The 23642-nt window shown below is 31.8% G+C and overlaps 1 protein-coding gene across 8 annotated transcripts in view; it reads right to left on the bottom strand.

The window, feature by feature from the left end:
• Positions 1-1722: 1722 nt before the first annotated feature.
• The window catches only part of COBLL1 (cordon-bleu WH2 repeat protein like 1), a 175686-nt gene continuing 153766 nt past the window's right edge, over positions 1723-23642 (bottom strand). For all 8 annotated transcript variants that reach the window (XM_031960558.1, XM_031960559.1, XM_031960557.1 and 5 more), the window contains 3 exons: positions 18519-20098; positions 12180-12356; positions 1723-3101 (listed from right to left, as the gene is read on the bottom strand). In XM_031960558.1, coding sequence (XP_031816418.1) covers positions 3015-3101; positions 12180-12356; positions 18519-20098 — 1844 coding nt within the window. In that variant the 3' untranslated portion in view covers positions 1723-3014. The remainder of the gene's footprint in view (positions 3102-12179; positions 12357-18518; positions 20099-23642) is intronic.

Below are 23642 nucleotides of genomic sequence, written 5' to 3'. Positions count from 1 at the left end.
TAAACATATATTCTAAACCACTTTTCTTTTGCTTTTTGAAACCACTATCTCATGCCTGTCAGGTTTCTTTTTTCTCTCTTTTTTTGTAACCCTAATCCTAACCCTCTCATACAGTTACACCTCACAAATGAGTTCACCAAATGATACTTTCTTGGGTATTGTACTGCAATCTATCTTCCTCCTAACTTTAGCCAAAAGCTTTGTTGCAATGTGTCGGCTTGATACCAATTGACTGATTGAACTCTATTACCTCATTATTGATGACCTTGCCATTTGGTATTAAATATTCATGGGAGATGTAGCTAATCAAACATGATCTATTACTTCTTCTAGTTTCTCCTCTCACATCCACTTACTTTCTTCAAATTCTTTCTGTTTTTACCTCACAGTCTGGTTATCCCTTCCTTTTATAATGCTAAACAACTCCTAAATTATATGTTTTGTTTTCCCTGCCTAAACCACTCTCTTTTATAATTTATTAGAAATAACTTTCAACTTCAGAAGCAGCACATAAGGTCTATCCTTAAACAGTTTATATAACAGGTTTATTTACCTAGAATTGTTGAGGAATGTAGTATTGTACCTGAGAATTTTCTAACTTATTGAAGCTTATTATCTCTTTGTCTGCTTTTTTAAAAACTTAAATGGCTTTGCTGGAAATCCAATGCATTATTAGAATGTATTGAACCTAACAAATTTTTCTTGATCATTCAATCATTATTTTGAAAAATTGTGACCTATTATATAGCAAAACATTGCTAAGTTGTGCTTGGTCCTATACTTAGTGGTCCCAGATGGACATGTTTTTTTAATGTTTCAGGCATTTTTAAGTGGAGACAGCTAGGAGGTTCAGTGATTTGAGTGCTAGGTCTGGAGTCAGAAAGGCCTAAATTCAAATCTAGATTCAGTCTCTTCCCCTGGGTCTTTGGATTAAGTTATGTTAACTATTTTTTTCACAATCTTTATTTGCAAACATTTCCTTACATTTCTCCAGGGAATCATCTCCTATAACATATAATAAAGAAAAAAAATTAGTTCAGCAAAAATGCAACATATCAACCAAATCTGATTGTATAGAATGTGACACAGCCATAGTACCTCAACCTTGCAAAGATGGGAATAAGTCTTATTATTTCTTGAAGTTATAAGCCTGCCTTACTCAAATAGTCCCTCCCACCAACTAATTATGTTATGTCCTATTCAAATACCTCTGGGCAGTTTACCAACAACAAGTTAACCAATTTTATTCGAATTGTGTGTCAAATCAAATGTATAAGGAGCTCCCCATAATAGCAATATAACTATAATATCTTATATTGTTTTACTTAAATATTTTAGTTTCCACTTTTTCCAAATTTTACTCTACCTTTACTTATCATTTCCATGATATTCACAGCAGGGTTTTTTGTTAATATATATTTAATTCAGTATTTGTTTGATTCAGGTCACAGATAAAGAGCTAAAAACAAAGGAATGATCTAACCCAGTTTCTCCCTAACCTCTGTCACCCATCCAACCCATTTTATAGATCAGGAAACTCAAGCTCAGAGAGGTTAAAAACAGTGTCTAGTTGTTTGCATGTTTTATGTCTTAAAAAATTCTTAAAGTCAGGATCCGTATTTGATTTACTTAATATATTCAACCCTAATATGTCTATAAGACAGAAAGATCAATATGTAGGTATATATCTGTATGGTACAAACCAGTCTTTAAAGAAAAAAGTCCTCAAAAAATAAATAAGATAATTTTTATTTAACTGGAAAAGAATCAACATACTTTCAAAACTGGCAAATTGCTCACTGGGGGCAGTAGAAATCTACCAGAATTCACAATCATCTTGCTTGACCAAAAGTTATGATAATAAGTGAACAATTTAGTTCCTTCTGTGAACAAACAAGTATCACATAAAAACTATAAGCCTAAAAATCAGGTGTACCCCCCACCCTCTGCCAATTAGAAATCTCTTTAAATGATCCAATATTAATTTACTAATTTTTAATATTTAGAATAATAGTATCTTAATCTTAAATAAGTTTCATATAGACTTACTATTATATCACATTACTATAATTAAGATAGATAGGCTGACACATTTTAAATTGCCTAATTTAGACACATTCTAATCTTTTTTGGCCCTATACATCAAAAAATAAAATGACTATTACTATAAATCAATATTTTAACAAAGGATATTTTAAGGCCTCTGGTACAAGAAACATGTATTTTTGTAAGATTCATCTGTGCTCTGATACTATAAGAGTTATATACAGAAAAACATTTATATTTAAATTATCTTTGTGCATTTCAAAGGTTAAAGATTAAAAGCAAAAAATTACTAAGATATTAAAATACTAAGAGAATCCCATCATTTTGTCTCTGATTTTGCATTGTTCCCACAGGAAAAAAAAATTCAAGAAGAATCTTGAGCACAAAATGTTTCAAAAATTAAAACCAATGTTCAACTGATGACAGTCAAAGACAGTCATTTGTTATCACCAGTATTTTTAGTTAGTTCCTTCTGTAAATTGCAAGAGTTGAAATTTATGCTTATTACAAGTTTTTAATTTAACAGTAACATCAAGGCAGCATATGGCAGATATTTATTAACTCATATATTACGTTAAAGTACTTATATAATTATAAACCTAAGGATATTAAAAATGTATCCTTTTGTCTAAAACACCATTGTACAATATATTTCTACAGATAATTCAATGAAATCAACAAAATGTGATTATTTTTCATTTCAAAAACTGAAACTCATCTGCATCTCGTCTTAAAAATCCTAGAGCAGCATATTTAGCTTTTAAGGCATACAGACAAAAATATCACTATAAATTATATATTCCAATAATTCTCTTGGCATAAAAAGCCATCACACAAAATTCACACATTTTAATAGACAATATATATTAACATACACCTGAATTTACATTTGCAATAAATCTCAATTAGTATTATGTTAGCCTAGGTAAAAGATGGTAGTAAAGTGCAAAATAGTTGATGTAACATTTCTAATGGTCAGACTGTGTTTCTGTGGACAATGGATAGCTGAGTCTTGGTCTTCCATTTATAGATATGGTATTGGATGGAACAGTAACCTAAAAGAGAAACATATAATTACATTTTTTTTCCATTTAGAAGCATACAGCTGCCTAATTTCAAGTTTTCATTCACTAGAACATTTTATTTACTGCTTAATTATGAGCACTCACATTTAGTATTTTATTGTTCAATGAAGTATAAATCATTAAGAATCAACAATCACTCATCCATGAAATTAAAAATGAAAGATTTGTTATTTTCACAACAAACAAGTTAAATAATCCATTAACACATCTTAGTCTTTATAAAATGACTAAACCAACTCAAAGGACAGGAGCACAAACACAGACTGCAATCCAAGCTGTTAATGAGCTTTTTTCATGAGCTTAATTCTGGCTTCTAAAACCTGGTAGTGAGAATGCAGAAAAATATAGTCAATTCTTCAAAATCATTTTTAAAATGTAGACTTTGCCTTTCTCTTGCCCTGATTTTTCCCTCCCATGGAGTCTTTATTAATAGGGAAAGGCTATTTTTGTATTTTAAGAATGCATATACTTTGATAAATATGACAAAAAAGGAAAATTTTGAATCTTGGAGGGAATGTAGGAAAACTGAGATACTAATGCATTGTTGGCAGAATTGTGAACTGATCCAACAATTTGAGAGAGCAATTTGGAACTATGTCCAAAAGGCTACAAAAACCATGCATACCCTGATCCAGCAATACCAACATTTGATCTATAAATCTCAAAGACATCCAAAAAAGGAGGAAAAGGACTTGTTTGTACAAAAATATTTAGCAGTTCTTTTTGTGATAGCTAAGAATCAGAAATCAAAAGGATGCCCATCAATTGAAAAATGACTAGACAAGTTGTGGAACAGTATTATAATGGAATGTTATTAAGCTATAAGAAATGATAAGTAGGATGATTTTAGAAAAAACTTACATGAACTGAAGCAAACTGAAATGACAGAACCAGGAGAACATTGTACATAGTAACAACAATATTGTTTGATGAAGAACTGTGAATGACTTAGTTATCTTCAGTAATATAATGATCTAAGATAAACCCAAAGGACTAATGGTAAAGCATATTTTTCCACCTCCAGAGAAAGAACTAATATTGATTGATAATGGATTGAAGCATACTATTTTTCACTCTTTTAAAATTTTTTTTCCTTTTATTTACATCTTCTTTTACAAAATGACTAATATAGAAATATTCTAAATAATTAATGTGTACATTAATTAAATAAAACATACACATTAATAACCTGTATCTGACTGCTTACCATCCCAGGGAGGAAGGGAAATATGGATTTTGGAAATCAAAACCTTAAATAAAAATGTTTTTAAAAATTGAAAGAAAAAAAGAATGTAAATACTTGAATGGTAGAAAAACACAGTTATTTTTATGCTTGCCATAAAATTAAATTGCTATATCAAAATAATATGGATAGTGACAATTAACTACAGACCAAAAAATTCCTAAGAGACACAATAACATATTAACAATTGAATGAAACCTTCATGAATGAACCTGAAAATCAAATACAATGAAACCTGAATTTCCAAATTTTCCTCATCACTTAAAAGGATCGAAGGAAATTTATTTAGATTCTCCTAGATGAAGATATATTTAGGTGTTCTGAAAGTTTACTGGGAGAGAGGAAGCTAGCTAGGTGTCATGATAGATAGAAAACTAGACAGAGACGGGGATATCTGGAATGAAATCCTTTCTCAAAACTTAATATCTGTGTGGCTCTGGGAAAGTTACTTAACTAATGTAAGATTTAGTCTTTTCATCTATAAAAAGGGGATGATTTATTTTTTTAAATAATAGCTTTTTATTTTCCAAATATACGCAAAGAAAGTTTTCAATATTCACCCTGGAAAAAACTTGTATTTCAATTTTTTCTCCCTTCCTTCCCCATAAACAGCAAGTAATTCAATATATGTTAAACATTGTACAATTCTTCTCTCTATATATTTCCATAATTATCATGCTGCACAAGAAAAATCAGATCAAAAAGTGAAAAATAATGAGAAAGAGCAAGCAAATAGCACAAAAAGGTGAAAATACTCTGTTGTGATCTACATTCAATCCCCACAGTTCTCTTTCAGAATGCAGATGGTTCTATCACAAGTCTATTGGTATTGGCCTGAATCACCTTATTATTGAAAAGAACCATGTCCATCAGAATTGATCACTGTATAATCTTGTTGCTGTGTACAATGTTCTCTTGATTCTACTCACTTCACTTAATATCATTAAATTATATATAAATGATATTAATATCATTAAATTATAGTGCATGATATATATAGGGATAATTTATAAGAACAATTACTACTGCACAGGGTTGTTGTGGGGTTCAAATGAAATAGCTTCTGTAAAGTGCTTTGTCAACCTTTAAAGTGCTATATATAAATGCCAACTACATTTATTTTAGAAGATTAGCAAAGAAAAAGATTTTTAAAATAAACATTAAACATGATGGATGTACTTTAAAGGAAAGAAAAAAAAGGAAGATTTTCTCCATTTTGATTACTGATTATTGACAAAGATAATTGGGTTTTTTTTTCCCTGTTAAGAAAAAAATCTGTTGTACAAAAAGCCATATAATCTATCCTGGGCAAAGAAAATTGGCTGCCTTGGTCCTGTGTGGCTCAGTTTTTCTCCTGCTTCCTTTGGAAAGAAACTTGGAAAGCAGGAACATCCCATAGAACATGTAAAGGATTCAACTAGATTAAAAATCAGGTTTCTGTGGATTTCACACATGCCAAGTTCAGGGAAGCCAAAACTAAACCAGCTAAAATGTCTCTTGTTCACAAACCTTAGTAACAGTCTGTTTCTGTCCCAATGATAATTACATTGTAGTTGACATTTTCATGGGCAAAAATCAGTTTTTAACAATATTGGAGAAGGAGAGGCTATTCAAATGGTAGAATACTGGTTAAATATTACTGACTATTTAATGGTGAAAGCATGGTGTGTGTGTGTGTGTGTGTGTGTGTGTGTGTGTGTGTGTGTGTGTGATTGTAAGTACAAATGCAGTTAATTATTCTTTTTTCAATATCCAGTAAATCACATTTAATCATGAGGTTTTCTATTAGTGTTCTATCAGAAAACCTCTCTTTCTGGTCCAATAGCTTCTGAAACAGGAGCACTGGAGCAAATACATTAAATTGATACGGTTCCAATAAAGAATGAGATAATCTCTGCACCTAGGGAGGGAATCCAAGAATAGTTTCCCCATAGATTTGGTTTCCTTTTTTTGGTTATTCTCTTTGATCTAAAAATGGTTCGTTCATATTCAACACAGTTTTGTGTCACGCATCTCTTTGGTAAACTGGTGAAACCAATGGAATCTTTTTCAGAATAATGTCAAATGTATAAAATGAAATAAAATACATATGGTTTAAAAAGACCCTCCAATACATTGTAATATAGAAAATATTTTTTTAAAAATCCATGAACCCCTCCCCTGGTTAACAGCCAGCTCCTGATCACTTAAAATTATGAACAAACTTACCTTCTCATGTGTATTTTTATTCTCAGGAAATTCTCTGATGTGCTATTGTTGACTGACATTTGTATAGCTTATATATTTTGGGGGGCAGGGGAGAACAACTATTAGTTTAAATCAAGTAACTAAGATAGTTTTAAAATCTCTAAAGAGAGGAAAGAATAATTTATTGTTTAAACACTGAGTGTGCTTTAAACATGTTGAATATTGTTTAAAATAAACTGTGGTTTTAAGATAGGCTATAGTAAAATGAACAACATTTGCTAACCCTAGGTCCTTTCCATCAATAAGGTTCCAAACTTCCCCAATGCCACTTCATCTAATTTGTAATGCTTGACTTTAACAAGTTGGTCTTGGGCAAAACTAAAATCTTCAGGGTTTTTTTTGAGTAAAGGAGTAAACAAGTTTTGATTTTATTGCAGACTAAATATACTTCACAGCTAATTTCTTAAAAATTGTCATCAAAATTAAAATATTTCTATTTTTCTACAGTAAAATTATGAAAAACTCCTTTAAGTTTGTGGTTGTATTTTTTTTTAAGGATTGCTATCAAGGAGTGCTTTTGATAGCTTAAAAAAAAAAAAAATCCAAGGAAATATGAGAGAAATCAGCAGGAGCCTAAGCTTCTTGACAAGTCTGCCCAATAGCCTCCAATCCTAGTCTTTGGTTTATTTTTGGAAGGTTTCCAAAGACTAAATAGTACTTTTCAGATGAAATAATAAAAATCATTCCTTAGTTTTATATATTCCTAAAAATTGTATTCTAATTAAAAATGGTATATGAAAAGACATGTGCATAATTATAAGAGAAAAAAATCTAATACTTTGCCTCCAGGTGTCTTATAAACAATATGACTCAAATAACCTTACATTTAAAAATTAGTTCAGCTGAGATCAACTGAATCTAAAAGGATATGCTGATCATATATTAGTCTTAACATCAAAAGCAGCTTATAAATCACTCAACTTGGTTCACCAGCTCTTTTCTATACAGTAATGGGGTAGAGGGAAATGACCTCTATGAATTCATGGAACACATGGCCAGAGTAGGGGATGAATTTTAAAAGGTTAGGGTATAAAATCCATGACATGCCCATGCTATGTCAGTTATGACTATATCCTCTCTAGAGCAATCAACCAGATAATTGCTCTGATGTGAATCTAACCATTATAATTAAGGTTAATTGCTTTGGTGTGAACATCAGCCATAAGGCAGGTTGGTACCTGAAGTTAAATTGAACATTCTGAGAGCCAAGTCATAGACAAACACAGAGCCAACTTTCTGCTGAACATCTAAACTCGCTGTCAAAATCACTAGAGCTTTTATTTGGCAACATAATTGTTATTCTATAAAGAAATGTCATCATTTGAAACAAACTAGGAAAAATTTTCAGTGTACTGGTATAAGAAAGATGGTATATAAGAATGAGAAATTAGACCTTAAGGGTAAGTGTACATTTTTAATGATACATATAGATATTAACTGATTTTTTTAAAACTAAAAACCTACCAATAGATTATGACCTAAAGTGCTTTTCAAAGGAATAGGTACTGTTGAACTATTCAGCTATAGCAGTAGCAGAGTGCAATGTGATGATTCTCAAAGATGGTTAGCAAATGCCTGGAGGTCCCCAGATCCTTTCAGAGGGCTCTCAGAGTCAAGTTATTTTTTTGTTTGTTGTTTGTTTTTCCAGAATTCTAAGATCTTATTTCCTTTTTTAAATTTTCACTTGCTTACCAGCAAACAGTGAAGGCCACATGACCTGTTAATTGAAGATTTAACTGGAAACAGAATGATTTACTATCTCATCTGCAGAACTGTGCTACTGGCTTACAATTGAATGAATTTATAGATATGCTGGCCTAAGCTGCTTTGCTTGTTCATCCAGTATGGGCTAATCATCAAAGTTCTTCTTTTATGTGAATTCTTGGCAATACACACAAGTGAAACATTGACCAAAGTTCTTAGAGAAAGGGTTTTCAATAAATTTTAAGAATCTTAAGGAGTCCTGAGGCCTAAAAGTTTGAGATGTAATTGCACAGAGAGAGCACCAGAATAGAAGTCATGAGTATCAGGTTTTCATCCCAATTCTTTCATTTAACTCTGTGACTTTGGACCTGTTACAAGACACCTATGGACATCAGTTTTTCTATCTCTAAATTCTAGGGTTTGTTCTTTCTCCTGCTAATACTTTATGATTTGGTTCTTCCATTAGAAGCTAAAGAAATGGACTCTTGATGTAAAGAACACTGAATTTGTAGATGGGAATCCTACCATCTATCTGCTCACCAGCTTTGTGATACTAGAACAAGTTATTTGACCTTTCAGGGTTCCATTTCCTTATGTGCGAATAATACTTTCATTTCCTACCTCACAAGGGAGATAATTTTAAATCGTTGTGTCATTTAAGTATGAACTATTTTTGTTATCTATTATGCGTGATGTGAAAAGAAGATCTAGACATTTAAAATCCGGCTCTCTAAAATCTGTTTCACAGCTCGCCCAACCTTGAATTAGTGAAAGCTTTGTATGTGAAATAACTCTGCTAAAACAGATTCTTTAATATGTTGAGTATATCGTGGCCTCCTGGTTTAACTTTGCAGGCTTAAAAAAAGTTCCAACTTACTTTGTAGATTCTTCTAGTTAATTCATGGAAGGTGATTGATATTTCCATTGACTTCACATAGAGAAATTAAGAACAGTCCCATAATGAGTGTAGCTTTTTGTGAGTCTTAGGTACACTAAAACCAGTGATAATTTCTAAATTCTTTCTTGGGGAGAGGAGTCAAAAATGATAAAGGCTTTTCCCAAATTATAATATCTAATTTTGTTAACAACCTTAGAAAACATACTTTTCCCCCTTCTACATCTTTTGAATGTGTCTCTATACAACATACAACAAATTTTCTATTTTAATTGCCTACTGAATTAATAATTAGAATGTATGCTACTAAACCAAACAAAAACGTAAGACCTACAAATAAAGATATAAAATATTCAAAATCACATGCTTTATGTCTTTTCTAAAAATAAAAACCTAAGCTCCCGAAATTCTCCTTCATGTCTTCTCAAGACCCAAAAGAATCACTTGGAATAGTTTCCACACTGGCTTAGCTATGAACCAGCTTTTGTAGTGATCTCCAAAGTGGTTAAGCTCCTGCCTCATGAGGAGAAACTGATTGAACTGAGAATGTCTGGGATGCTTTACCCAGAATCACTTGCACTTGTCCTCTCTACACAGTACCTTTGCTTGTTATGTTGAACCAAATGTTCTGTTCAATTCAATTCATCAAGCATGTATCAAATATTTATTATATGTCAGAGACTGTGCTAGGTTCAGGGAAAAAGAAAAAAGAACAGATCTCAAAGAATTTACATTTTAGGAGTAGGATATAATGTTCATAGAAGAGTAAATATAAAATAATTTGGGGAGCAGAAGAAAAGTAATCATTGGGAACATAGGGAAAGGCGTGATTTGGGAAAAGCTTTGTTTTCATGCTGAGCTTTGATGAAATTGGAGACTTTGGCAAAGGTGCAATAAAATGCACTTTAAACATGGAGGACAACTTATGCAAAAGCATAAAGATAGGAAATAGGATAAAAATCAGGTTTAGGAAATAACTTAACATGTGTATTTAGAGCAGTGGTTTCTCCAAGTGTGATCCAGAGAATCCTGGGGTTTCTCAAATTCTTTCACAACATCTATTATTTCAAAATGAATTTTTATTTCTAATGTTGCAAATATCTATATTATTGCCTATAATGCAACAGATATTGATTAATACTATGATTTCAACCTAGGTCTCTCCAACTTGATGGCTAACCCTCTAAATACTAGACCACACTCTTTTTCTGAAGTTTTCTCTTCAAAGATAGCTTTCTACTTCTCTGAAATAACTGGTCAAAATAAAGAGGAGGGGAATTTTTTGTAATTGTTCAAATAAAATCAAACACAAAAGCTGGAAGATACAAGAGTAGCTAGTTGAATCTCCTCATTCAATAGAAAGTAGTAAGGCCCAGAGAAAGGAAGGGAATTAAGTCTATATCAGTGTTTAGTATCAGACCTACAACACAGTGCTGTGGTTTGCACCTGGACCATTTTATAATTCATTTTAGAAAATAAGCCTCAATTATAAAAACAATTTGGTACTGATTAAAAAGTAGAGAGTTCACTGAGCAAAACAGGTTAAAGCAACAAGCAAACCATGGGTGAGGTGCTTGCTAAACTAAAAGATTCCAATTTTAGCAGGATAGAAAGTTATTATTTTACAAAAAATTTGCTTGAGAAACTGGAAATTACTTGGGCAGAAACTGGGCATAGACCATCATCTCACTCACTATCTCAAGATAAACTGCAAATGAATACATGATTTAGGTATAAGTGGCAACATAAATTTAGAACAAGAAAGAAATCACCTATCAGCTCTATGGATAGGGGAAGGGTTCATGACTAAAAAAAGAAATGGAGATCGTAGAAAATTAAATGGACAATTTTTATAAACAAATGGAATTCAGGTAAAGCTAGAATGGTAAATGAGGGGCAGGAAATCTTTATGGTAAGTTTCTTTTAAAGATCCTATAGCCAAGATATGTACAGAGCTGACTGTAAACTAAGGGTCTTCCATTCATTGATAAAAGGTCAAAGTACATGAACAGGATATTTTTTCAAAGGAAGAAAACTAAGCTATCAATAGCCAAATGAAAAAATGATTTGAATCACTAATTAAGTAAACTACAAATTAGAGCAACAGTGAAGTTTCATCTTATGAGACTGGCAAAGATGAGGGATTGACAAATAAGACTGACAACTGTTAGAGGGGTTGCAAGAAAATAGACACCCTTATTATGTATTGTTGATAGAGCTATGAATTGGTCCAGCAATTAGGTACTTCTGAAAAGCAATTCTGTACTATGACCAAAATAATTACAATATTGTATACTATAACTATAATCCAAAGATATCATAAAGGAAAGAGGAACCATATGAACAAAAATACTTGAAGCAGCTCCTTTCATAGAATAATATTAAAATGGAAAATGAGGTAGTGCCCACCTCATGGGGAATCAGTAAACAGATAAGACTACATATAAATATAATTAATATCCTTGTGCCACAAGGAATGATGAAACAGATAGGTTCAGAGAAAATCACAGAGGAAAAACAATTATTAGAAACTTTAGAGTTGTGATTAATGAAGTGATAAACCACAAGTCAAGAGGAATGACAATGAATTACACAATCTATTAGAGAGGTGACATATTTAAAATCCAGAATGGGACATTGGTATTTAAATGTGGTCAATGTGGGAATTTGGTTTGCTGAACTATGTGTATTTACTGTAAGAATTAAAAAAAAAACTTTTGGGGGAGCAGGCAGTGAGAAAATGTTATAATTAAAAACAAAAACCAATTGAGGAGGAATAGAAAACTTGAATTCTTGCTAATTCATTATATACATTTTAAATTTGAAAAAAAAAAAAAGCTTATGGAAAGGAGTAACTTTCAGTGTCCTTTTTTAGGTTTAAATGTCAGAAACAATTTTCCCTAAATTGACAATGTTGAAAATAAGTCCACTGTGATCCATCTGATGAAAGTAAGCTTACCCTTTTCAATTTGGCAGCAGCCTCTCCAGAGCGAATTGCGGTCAGCAAACTTTGTCGAATCTGTTCTGGGTCAGCACTTTGGAATGTTAAAGAAGTTTGCCTCTTAACGGTGAATGATGGGTGGTCAGTTAATGGCTGTATCTGGCATTTCTCTTCATTGTATGCACAGCTACCTTCCTATTCAAGGAAACAAAATGTTTAGATAGTCCTCATGAACATAATTGAGCAGAAAGGATAGAGAGGGAATGAGAAAAAATGGTACCCGAGAACAGAGACACATTCCAGTTCTATTATTCTTAGAACAACTTCTAATCCATAATCATCTTTCATTAAAGCTGTTTCCTTATTTCCTTTTGGGATTTAAATGTGAGCAGCAATAAGTTGTTGAGTCATTTTTAGTTATGTCTGACTACCTTTGACCCCATTTGGGATTTTCTTGGCAAAGATACTGGCATGGTTTGCTATTTCCCTCTTCAGCTCATTTCACAGATGAGGAACTAAGGTAAGCAGCACTGAGTGTCCTGGCCAGGGTTACATAGTTAGTAAATCCCTGAGGTTGGATTTGAACTCATGAAAATGAGTCCTTCTGAATCCAAGCCCAGAGCTCTATCCACTGTGCCACCTTGCTACCAAAAAGCAATAAAAATGAAGGAAGGCAAGGATGGAAGCTTTTCTTCCCCTAAGTTAAAGTTATCACAGAAAAGAAATAGTGTTCATTTTATGGTATAACTATAAGATTATAATGCTGGAATTAAATAATATTTTAATAAGATAATAACAATATATTAACATTTTTCTCTAGTTTTTTTTATTAGCAACCAAATTAGAAAGTCCCACAATCCAAATAAAATGACATTTCCAAAAATGGGCATCTAATACGGTATATTGGTTAATTTAAGGATCATGGTGACATTCTAGATCACTATACATCATTTGGGTTCCTGTTGTTGTGTACCTGAAAAGACTGCTTAGCACAGTGCCTGATACATAGTATAAACACAATAAATGACTGACAGAATCTACAGGGCTCAAGTTATTCAGAACTCTATTAATTCAACATATTTTTTGTTCTGTCCAATGAAGATTAAACTAAAAAGAAAAAGAAATATAAACTATCAGTATCAGTGACACGGAAACTAATGAAATTTTTTTTTAGGAATAAACATTTAGAAATAACCTATTAAAAAGAAGTACAAGTTTAATTTTATAAAGTATTTTTAGGTAAATATAATCACAAAAGACTTTTTAATATAGAAATTAAGCAGGACTTAATTAGAGAAATCATCATTGATTATGGTTAGACTACCCATGTATAAGAAAAGTCACAATACTATATTATAAATTTAGTGCTATGGCAAACTGTAAATGTGACATTTTATGTAACTGAATTTAAATAACAATAAAATTGATTTGGAAGAAAAAAAGGGGACCTCAAGGTAAATACTGGGAGTGAGGGGGGAGAAGGGGATAGACAGAGCAAGAATGAAAGGACACAGCAGTGATGTGATGGCAAAAACAAAACAAAACAAAAAACTAGGTTTAGAGACAGAATTCTCAAGGTCAAATTCTGATTTTGTTACTTACTACCTGGGTTTTCCTGAGCAAGTCACAACCTCTCTAGACCAGTTTCCCCATCTTTGAAATGAGTAGTCAAGAGTGGATGCTCTGTAAGGTCCAATCTATCATAGTTACCATATCTCACATTTTTGCATAAAAATCAACACTAAATATAATCACATTACATCATAAAGTTAACATCAAATTGGAGACAAGATGATATAATGAATACAATACTGAGCTTAGAGTCAAGAAGATATAGGTATAAATCTCACCCCTAACAATTACTAACTTTGTGACCTTTGACAAATCTTTTAATGTCTATTATCATTTGACACTCTAGTATTTAAGTACTATATATAGACCTATATACAGATCTATTAAATCATAGATCTATCCTCCTGTAGGAAGTTCCCAAAGCTGATGAAATCACAGATTTTTTTGTATACTGAAATATATAATCATCAAATCTATTTGGTACTAGTAAAAGAATTAAAAATTAGGCCAGAGACAAAGACTACACAAAAAAGGGATAAGTCACTATCATAAGTGTTTTACAAATATCATTCCATTTGATCTTCATTTCATCCTACAAAATAGATCTTATAATTATTCCCATTTCACAGTTGAAGAAACTGAGGCAAACAGAGGTTAATTGATTGACCCCAGATCCAGAACTTTATCTACTGGTTAATAGTCTCAGATAAGCTAGATCCAGAAAACAATGGAATACAACTCTACAGTATGAGATAAACCCAGGAACAAAAACTACCTTAGAGAAGTTCTTCTTTACTTGATAATTTTTGTTAGAAAAAATGGAATGCATTTTTACAGAAATTAGATTTAGATCAACAATCTATATCATATATCAGATAATAATTAGCGCTAAATAGCTATGCAAACTAAATATAAAAGGTCACATTATAAAAGAGAACAGAAGGAGAAACTTTGTATAATTACAACTAGGAGAAGATTCTTTAGCCAAACAAGGAATAGAGGTGATCATGAAAGATAATTATAGACAATTTTTATTACATAAAATTAAAAATGTTTTTACATGAAAAAAATGCAGCTAGAATAAGAGAAACTATCAGATGAGGGAGAGGGAAATCTTTGCATTAAATACCTCTGAAAAAAAATCCAACATTAACACACACACACACACACAAGGGTGTGTTCATTTCTCCAAATTACTAATATTAAGAGCAATACAAATTAAAACAACCAGGAAATTTTATCTAACCTCTCTCAATATAACAAAGAAGATAAAAAATTGACATAATCAATGATTAAGAGTTTAAAAGACAGGTACACTGATTAATACAGTCTTGGGGGAGTTTTGAATTTGACCAATGTAGTTAAGCTCAAATAGAAATGAATTCCTGCAGTAGCATGTTGACTTGGAAAACCATAAATTAATATAGTCTATCTTGTGCTGTATTTTTAATTATTTTGTAAAATATTTCCCAATCTATTTTTTCCCTCCAAATCTAACTAACCAATCTGAAAAACAATTTGAAAATGTTGGGGAAAAACATCACTTGATTGTTTATTCTCTTTGTTCTCCCCCTATTACACATATGTTTCATGGAGGTCAAAGACAGGGACAAAAGTCTTATAAATAACAAATATTCATCATAACCATCATAGTGGCAGCAAAGAATTGGAAACAAAGAATGTATCGATTAATTGACAAATGCCCCCAAAAAACTAAATCACAGTTGGTGGAGAGTGTTCAAACCTTGAAATCAGGAAGATCTGATTTCAAAGATGGGATCACACATTTCCTAGATGTGTGACTCTGGACAAATCACATTCAAGCCACTTGCCTCTGTCTCCACATTTATATAATGAGGATAAAATACTTGTGCTTACAAACATGAAAACAGCATTTAAATGTGAGTTTCATGAATTTAATTGAATATTGTTATGTGGTAGGAAATGACAGATACATTACTTAAGAGAAATATGATTTAAGTTGAAATGACATATAACCAGAATATATACGACTATAATAATCTAAATCAGATAAAGCAAAACCATTTAAACTGTTTAAATGTAATAATACACCTCAGTATAGGAAAGCCTAAAACAAAAACACCTCCAGGAGGTGGTATCCAATACAGAACTTCATATATGTTGTCAGACAATATTTGCACTAAAAAATTCTACTTAACTATTTTCTTTTGTTTTAAGGAAAGATCTAGCAAACAATGATTTAAAGGGGAAGGATGTGGTACAAATACAAAATGAATTAATAAAATCTTTTTTAAAACTTTCCTTAAAAGTTTGTGAGAAAAATGAAATTAACCTCATTCAGTTAAAAAAAAGATTCAAAACTACAAATTCTGTTTTGTAAACAGCTATTCAAGATATGTGCTCTCTTCCTGAGGCAAAAATGATTTTGAGATTCTCAAGATAAAGGAGAACACTTGGTTTTTTTGTTGCTGTGGTTGTTGTTTTTAAAAAGAACTCTTTATAACAACCTTTCAGTCCAGAGAAAAGGACATAAATATGAAATATATGGGGAGAGGGAAATAGACTTCAGAATAGACTAAAACTTGACTTGGCAATGCACTTAGTGTTATGTCAAACTCAGGATGTTTAGAGAAATAGTCTCAAATAATGTTAGAACCTTAAAATGAACAAGATGATACAATTTATATTAGAATACTAAAAGGCCAGAGTACATAAAATCTCACTGCAATGACTGTGACCCAAACAATGAATTTTGTCCCTTTTATCTATCATACTATAAAATCAAAATCCCCCATTCTTTTTCACTAAACCCTAGGCCCATAATCTTTTATTTCAGAAATAGGCCATTTCCAGTTTGTCATATTGGCTTTAATGGACATTTTTTAAAATTAAAATGAATATAAATGAAAGAATCTGAAATTGACCCCCCCAAAAAAGTGGTTATTGTGAAAAACAAATAAACAAACAACATCTAAGTTGTATTTTAAATTTTCTTTACTTAGTTTATTATTGGGGTGGGGAATATCATATTAGAAAGGTAATAATGGATTGAGAAATGCCTGAAAAAACTATAGTATGTGAATGTAATGGAGCATTATTGCCCTGTGTGCTGAAATTATGTATTGTTATAGTTCTTTCAACCAACCCACCAGTTAGTATGGTAGGTAGGCATATGAATAACCACTGTTAAGGTAAAAATAAAGAGGAAATAGGAATTAAGAGTGTAAAGGGAAACATGCAGCCACTTGCCCAAATCTGCCTTCTAAATTAATCAGACACATCTGGAGACTATATGTTTAGAAAACACATAAACAAGGAAATTTTTTTTATCATAAAATACATATTTTTCCTCAAGTCTTTTCCTATGAACTTATCTGATATAGATTTTTGAGAAAGTGTATGACACTACCATATAGAAAGCACTTACTGGCAATATCTTTCAGGATAATGGGTATCTTTTGCACATTTAATCCCTCTCTCGTATAAAGAAAAAATTAGGAACTACAAGTAGGAAATAGTATTAAACCTGAATGCCTAACAATAAAACAATCAATTTAAAAGTTTTTTGTTACTGTTGTTGCTTGTGTTTTTAATTTAGTGAGTTGTTTAGTCTTAACTTATTCATACAAATACATTCCACAATACTTTTCAATTCTAAGTTACTGTCTTACATGCATTTGAATACGCACAATAAAACAATATTGACCATTTAATTCTCCAGAATGCTGATGATGACGCATATTATTCATGATAGAGGAGCGATGGAGTTAGGGTAAAAATGAATATTGAAAAAATTGTTGAAAAATATTGAAAAAATATTCATGGATAAACAACAGATATACCTCACATATATACATGCATGAAATAGATTTCTGTTAATTAAAAAAATATGGAGGTTGCAGAGGAAGATACCACAGATGTAGAGTGTCACATGCATTTTCAGATAAGATCACTATCAGTTTTATGTAATACTTTACACTGTATTTACAGTTACACTGACAGGTTGAGGCTACAGAATGAGACATATATGCTTACATATATACACACACACAGAGCATATACATGCATTTGTATATATAAATTTGTTTGACTATGCATATTTAGTACAAGGAATTTGTTTTTATTTTACTTTACTTTCCAATTGGTTGAGGAGTGGAAAGAGGAAAAAAAATAGCTTTGGTACCTAAAAAAAAAAACAGAAAGGGGAAGGGGGAGTATGTGTGGGAAATGAAAGCAACAATCCATAGATGGAAAGTGTTGCATGCACTTTCAGGTGTGGTCACTTTATCATTAGTCTTAAAACTGTTTAATTTTGTTACAAGATGATAAGAAATTATCCTTGACAGAAAAATAATGGATTTATGGTACAGGAGACATGTGTATACAAAGCGCACATTATGTGTTTTTATATGCATGTAAATGTACATGTTCAAATAGACTTACAGACTTGGGAGAATTGATTATACTTAACTATACACTTGTTAAGAAGAAATTTGTTTTGGTTTTTTAATTTATTTGTTTTTTCCCCAATCAGGTGGGAAGTAGAAAGGAGAAAAAAATAGATTTTTGTTAATAAAAAAAAGTAGTGAAGTATGTTGGGAGTGATTGTACAAATGTGAAGAATTGTTTACACTTTCAATTGAAGTCACTCTATTACTAGCTTTATGTAGTTGTTTAACTTTGTTTTAGGAGGTCTCTCACAGAATGGGAAGTAAACTATAAATGCTTGTAAAAATTATAGACAAAACACATAAATAAAACTTTAAAAACCAAAATCAACAAAAGGAGAAAAGTAATGTTTACCTTATCAGATTGTGTAACTCCCAGTAATTTATCTAATGGATTATTTTTTTCTTCTTCCTCTTTAGAAGCTGGTGAAGGAGATGGATCCTCTCTGGATGATTGCCTTGGGACAGTACATGTTTTACTGAAAGACTGTGATCTTTTGACTACAGCAAGTGCAAAAGGAGAAGGAGAGGAAGTGGTGTATGGCCGTGGTGCACCAAAAGTCCTCAGGGTTTTAAGAGTGATTGCTGCTGGATGAATAGAGGGAAGGTTCGCTGGTTTGGGGGGTTTGATAGGTGAAGTTGGGATCTCTTTGTGTCTCTGAGGGATGCCATGATCAGTTTGTTTGTCAGGTAATTCAGAATGGAAGTTAACTGTCTTATTTAAAGGAGATATTGTTTCTTCTTGGGGAGATGATAACTTTTTTTCAACTTCTTTATGCTTCAGTTCACTTTGAGCACTACTTGTAGCAGCATTGACACTTTTGGCAGCTGCAGATGTAACATAATGACCTGAAGCCCTTTTCTGCATCTGTAGGAAAAAAGAACTAGGTTTCGTCTGGGGACTTAAACCCTTAGATCTTTCTTTTGGTTCCATGATACTATTTAGGTGTTCTAAATTCAGCATCAATGGAGTTGGACCATTGTCTTTATTTACTATGGAGACCGGTTTCGTAGAAGACACAGTCCCATTGGTGACACTTATTTCATTTTGAATATTATGCTCCCCTCCCAATTTGGGTTCACATTTCATATTAGCTTGTGTCTCCCTTTGGTCTTCAAAAATAAGGTTATCTGTCTGGATAGCAGATTCTTTCAGCAGCTCACGTGGTTGGCAATTTTCTGAAGTTTGTATCTCCTTATCATTTTTATTGCAGCATGTATTTTCTGATTCCCAATCTTTTGGTATGTCCAGGGACTTGGGAGGTACAATTTTATAAGTTGTCATTCCAATTTTGGGTATGTAGTCTCTTGTAATTTCATTAGAAGGCTTTGGTTTGGTTTTGTAATCAGGTTTATAAAGGGGATAATTTTTTATACAGGAATCAGTTAGAGTTTTATCATTCCCATCCACTGGAACAAATACATCATCTTTGCCACATGTAGGGCTTGTATCTTTAAGGTTGAGTATATGTTCTTGCCCATTTAGTGATCTCCGGTTCTTGAGTTCTCTTGAGGGATCTATAGAATCCTGTGATTTGAAAGATGACCTTTGAGATGATTTACTGTTATTTGAAAACTGTATGTTTTCATCACCTTTAAAGTTTGATAAATTATGATCCAGGTGAGCAGCTGTTTCATTTAACATATTATTTTCCAAACTGTTAGGGGATTGAGTTGTTTGAATTGATGCATCTTGAGTTTTTACCTTTTTCAAGATGGACTGACTCAGCTTCTGATCTTGAATTTGTAAAAGTGATGGAGGATTTTCCTTGTTATCTATAGCAATGTCATTTTTACATGCTTGAGAGTCTGATAGCCTGATGGTTTCAAGCTTGTTATTTTCAGTAACATCAGATACACTGATTTCTATTGTCTTCACTTCATTTTTTACTTTCTCATCCAAATCCATTGGAAGGAATGTCATATCATTTTGATCTTTAAGAAAAATAAAAACAAAATAATCTGTAACTAAGAGTTCAATACATAAAAAGTCCCCCCCCAATGACTAATATACCATAAGCCTGAGATCTACATTTTTTCTTACTTTGATATCTAAACATAATTCCCACATTATGCATAATTTTTTAAAAATCTAGTATTTAATATGGTTCTATTTAATTTTTAAAAAATATCCCACAAGATCATTTTCAAAGAAAATCTTTCAAAAAATCACATAAGGAGTACATGTTTTTTGCTGCCTTTAATCCTCTCTTTTGATCAATAAGCATTTACCTACAAAGAAATGTTAGATACTGTGAAAGATATGAAATAAATAGACAAGACAAACCCAAGGACTATATAAACATAATACAAAACACTATTCACACAAGTAAAGACATTTAAACAACTGGAGAAATACTAATTGCTCGTGGGTAGGCTGAATCAACATAATAAAAATGACAATACTACCTAAGTTAAATTTTCTTATTCTGTGCCATACCAATCAAATAATTATTTTATAGAGCTAAAAAACAAAACAAAATTTCTCTAGAAGGACAAAAGATCAAGAATACCAAAGTAATCAATTAAAAAAATTGTGAAGAAAGTTAGCTTAGCAGTACTAAAATTCAAATTATATTACAAAGAAGTAATCAATCTGTTATTGGTTAAAAAATAAAGTGGTGGATAAGTAAAGTAGATTATCTACATAATACACAGTAGTAAATCACTATAGTAATCTAGTGATAAATCCAAAGATCCAAACTTTGAGGATAAGAACTCACCTTTAGGTATGTTATTTTGAGGTAAGAACTCTCAAAAAAAAAAAAAAAAAAAAAAAGATGGAAAACTGGAAAGCAGTTTGGAAGAAATCATGCATAAACCAACATTTCACACTGTATACCAAGATAAAGTCAAAATAGATACACGATTTAGACATAAAGGGTGACATCATAAGTAAATTGGAGGACTATGGAAAAATGTATAAAAAATAGATAAAGGATAAAGGAAGAATTTAGGATCAAACAAGGTATAGAGAGGATCATAAGAGGTAAAACAGATAATTTTCATTATATAAAATTAAAAAGGTTTTGCACAAACAAAACCAATACAATTAAAAGGAAAGCAGGAAACTGAGAGAGAGGGGAAAATTTACAGCAAATTTCTCTGATAAAATTCTCATTTCTTAAATATATAAAGTAAGCCAAATTTATAAAAATAGTAGTTATTCCCTAATTGATCAATAGTCAAAGGATATGAACAAACAGTTTTCAGAAGAAGAAATCAAAACTATTAGTGGTCACATGAAAAAATATTCCAAATCACTATTTGATTATTGTAGTTCAGCCATTTTTCAGTGATATATAATTCTCTGTGACCTCATTTGGGATTTTCTCAGCAAGTGATTTGCCATTTCTTCTCCAGATCAATTACAGAGGAGAAAATTGAGGCAAATTGGGTTAAGTGACTTGCCCAAGATCACATAGCCAGTAAATGTCTTAAATCAAATTTGAACTCAGGTTTTACAAAATTTGAATGAATTTAAAAGAAACTAATAGGTAAACTATCTTCTATAACTAATGAGCAAATGGAGAAACGGGTTTTTTAAGTAACCTGCCCTTCCTCTATTAGCCCCTAGCCAGTGAGTTGCAGAAGGTCTAATTAAATGTTAATCATTTGATTATGAGCGAGTGTGTGTCAGCAAGCTGACAGAGGCTGGGGAAGATGAGAGGAGAGAATGAGTAACTGACTAGTTTAAAGTAATAGTAATATATCTTTTTTTTTAAAAAGATTTGAAACTGCCTCATATATTACTTAGTCATTGTATGCATATATAATTGAAAGCAATTTGAAAGTATAGGCTTTATGCATTTATACTTGGGACTCTCATAACTATGTCAAAATCCTGAAATAACTTAGTAAATATAACTAGATTAATTCTAATTTTGAAACGTGGTAACCAGCTTTTGATATGTCATTTTTCAAAGGATGTGGAATAAAACACTATGTTGTGGTGGGAAAGAACCCCATATTTAGTCAAGAATTAAACCTGGGCTTTTCTATTGCCATCTCCCCCATGACTTTAGATAAGTAACTAAACTCTCCAGAATCCCATTTTCTTCACTTTTAAATGAAAGAGATTGGACTAGATGATCTCTAAGGTCCTTTCCATCTCTAAAACTCATGACATAAACATATCAGTAATTAATGGTCTTAATCATTTTCTACTGACAGAATATCTGCCATCCTTTTTATTACACATTCAATTTTCAATTTTATTTCCACACATGTGGTAAATGTTTTAATAAATGCCTATCTTCTAAGAGAGATCAAAAATGTTAGAAAAACAGAAGGAAAAAAAGGAGAAGGGGGTAGATGATCTATTGTCATTATGGATTTTGAGGCCAAAAAAAAAAAGACAAGGAAACTGTACAAATCATTCTTTCAGTTCCTGAGTCAGGAACTGTTTCTGTTAAGTAACAGATCAAACACACCTTATGCATTTCTAAAATCAAACAAACATGCCTCACCCATCTCTAATACCTTACATTAATCTCAATAGATGAAAGATAACCATATTCTTTTCCCAAAAAGCTTCTCTCAGTTATCATAGTTTAACAAAATAATCTAGATTACAGGAATACACAAGTTCCTTTTCTCCTTGTTAACTCAAAAACCATCAGTAAAGTTCCACTTCAATTTCTTACTACAGCATGATGGTAGATTAGGTAAGCTAATGGAGAATTAATCCTAGTAAATCCCACTAAACTAAGAAGGTTTTAATTATGTTGGCATGAAAATATAAGTTTGTATTTGGGCAACCTGTCTAGTTACACTTTCAGAGATACATTACCATTTATTGACCACTGGTTAATTGAATTTTTGATCAAACTAGCTCTTTAAGTGTGTATGCTAAAATATGAGGCGATTTGAGCTACAGCAGTCAAAGGATTAACCACACTGACAAATCATGGCTCTATAAAGAATTGAAGTAATTTAGAATATCATGAGGAATATCTTATAGTAATTATTATATTTATAAGGACTATCTCTTTTTGAAAATTAATCAATATGTACTGACGAAGTACCCACTAAGTGACCAGCACTATTGTATGTGATAGGCCATTCAGAAAAAAACTGGGACACTTCTGCCATTAGTGTGATGATTACATTATAATTGAGGTAACAACAGTAATGTACTTGAAAAAATACAGAGATCATAGGAAATACATAAAGTTTCATGGAGAGAATAGAATTTAAAATGGGGCTTTGAAGTATCTACCATGCTAGGGCTAAGTATGAGCAGAGACAGCTCATAAAAAGAATTTAAAGTCAAATCACAAAGCATTTATTAAACATAAGCATTGAGGATACAAAGAAACGGGGGAAAAAAATCCCTGTTCACAAGGAGCTCACAGTCTGACAGTCAATTGAGGAGTTTAGACTTAATGAAGTAAGAAATGGGAGCCAGTGATGACTTCTGAGCAAGGAGTAATCAGACATGGCAAAAGGACTCTTTTAGGAATATTTATATGGCAGG

Source organism: Sarcophilus harrisii, chromosome 3 (genome assembly GCF_902635505.1).
Source record: "Sarcophilus harrisii chromosome 3, mSarHar1.11, whole genome shotgun sequence".
In the NCBI taxonomy this organism is placed as follows: Eukaryota; Metazoa; Chordata; class Mammalia; order Dasyuromorphia; family Dasyuridae; genus Sarcophilus; species Sarcophilus harrisii.
This window is presented reverse-complemented; position numbering and strand designations above follow the sequence as displayed.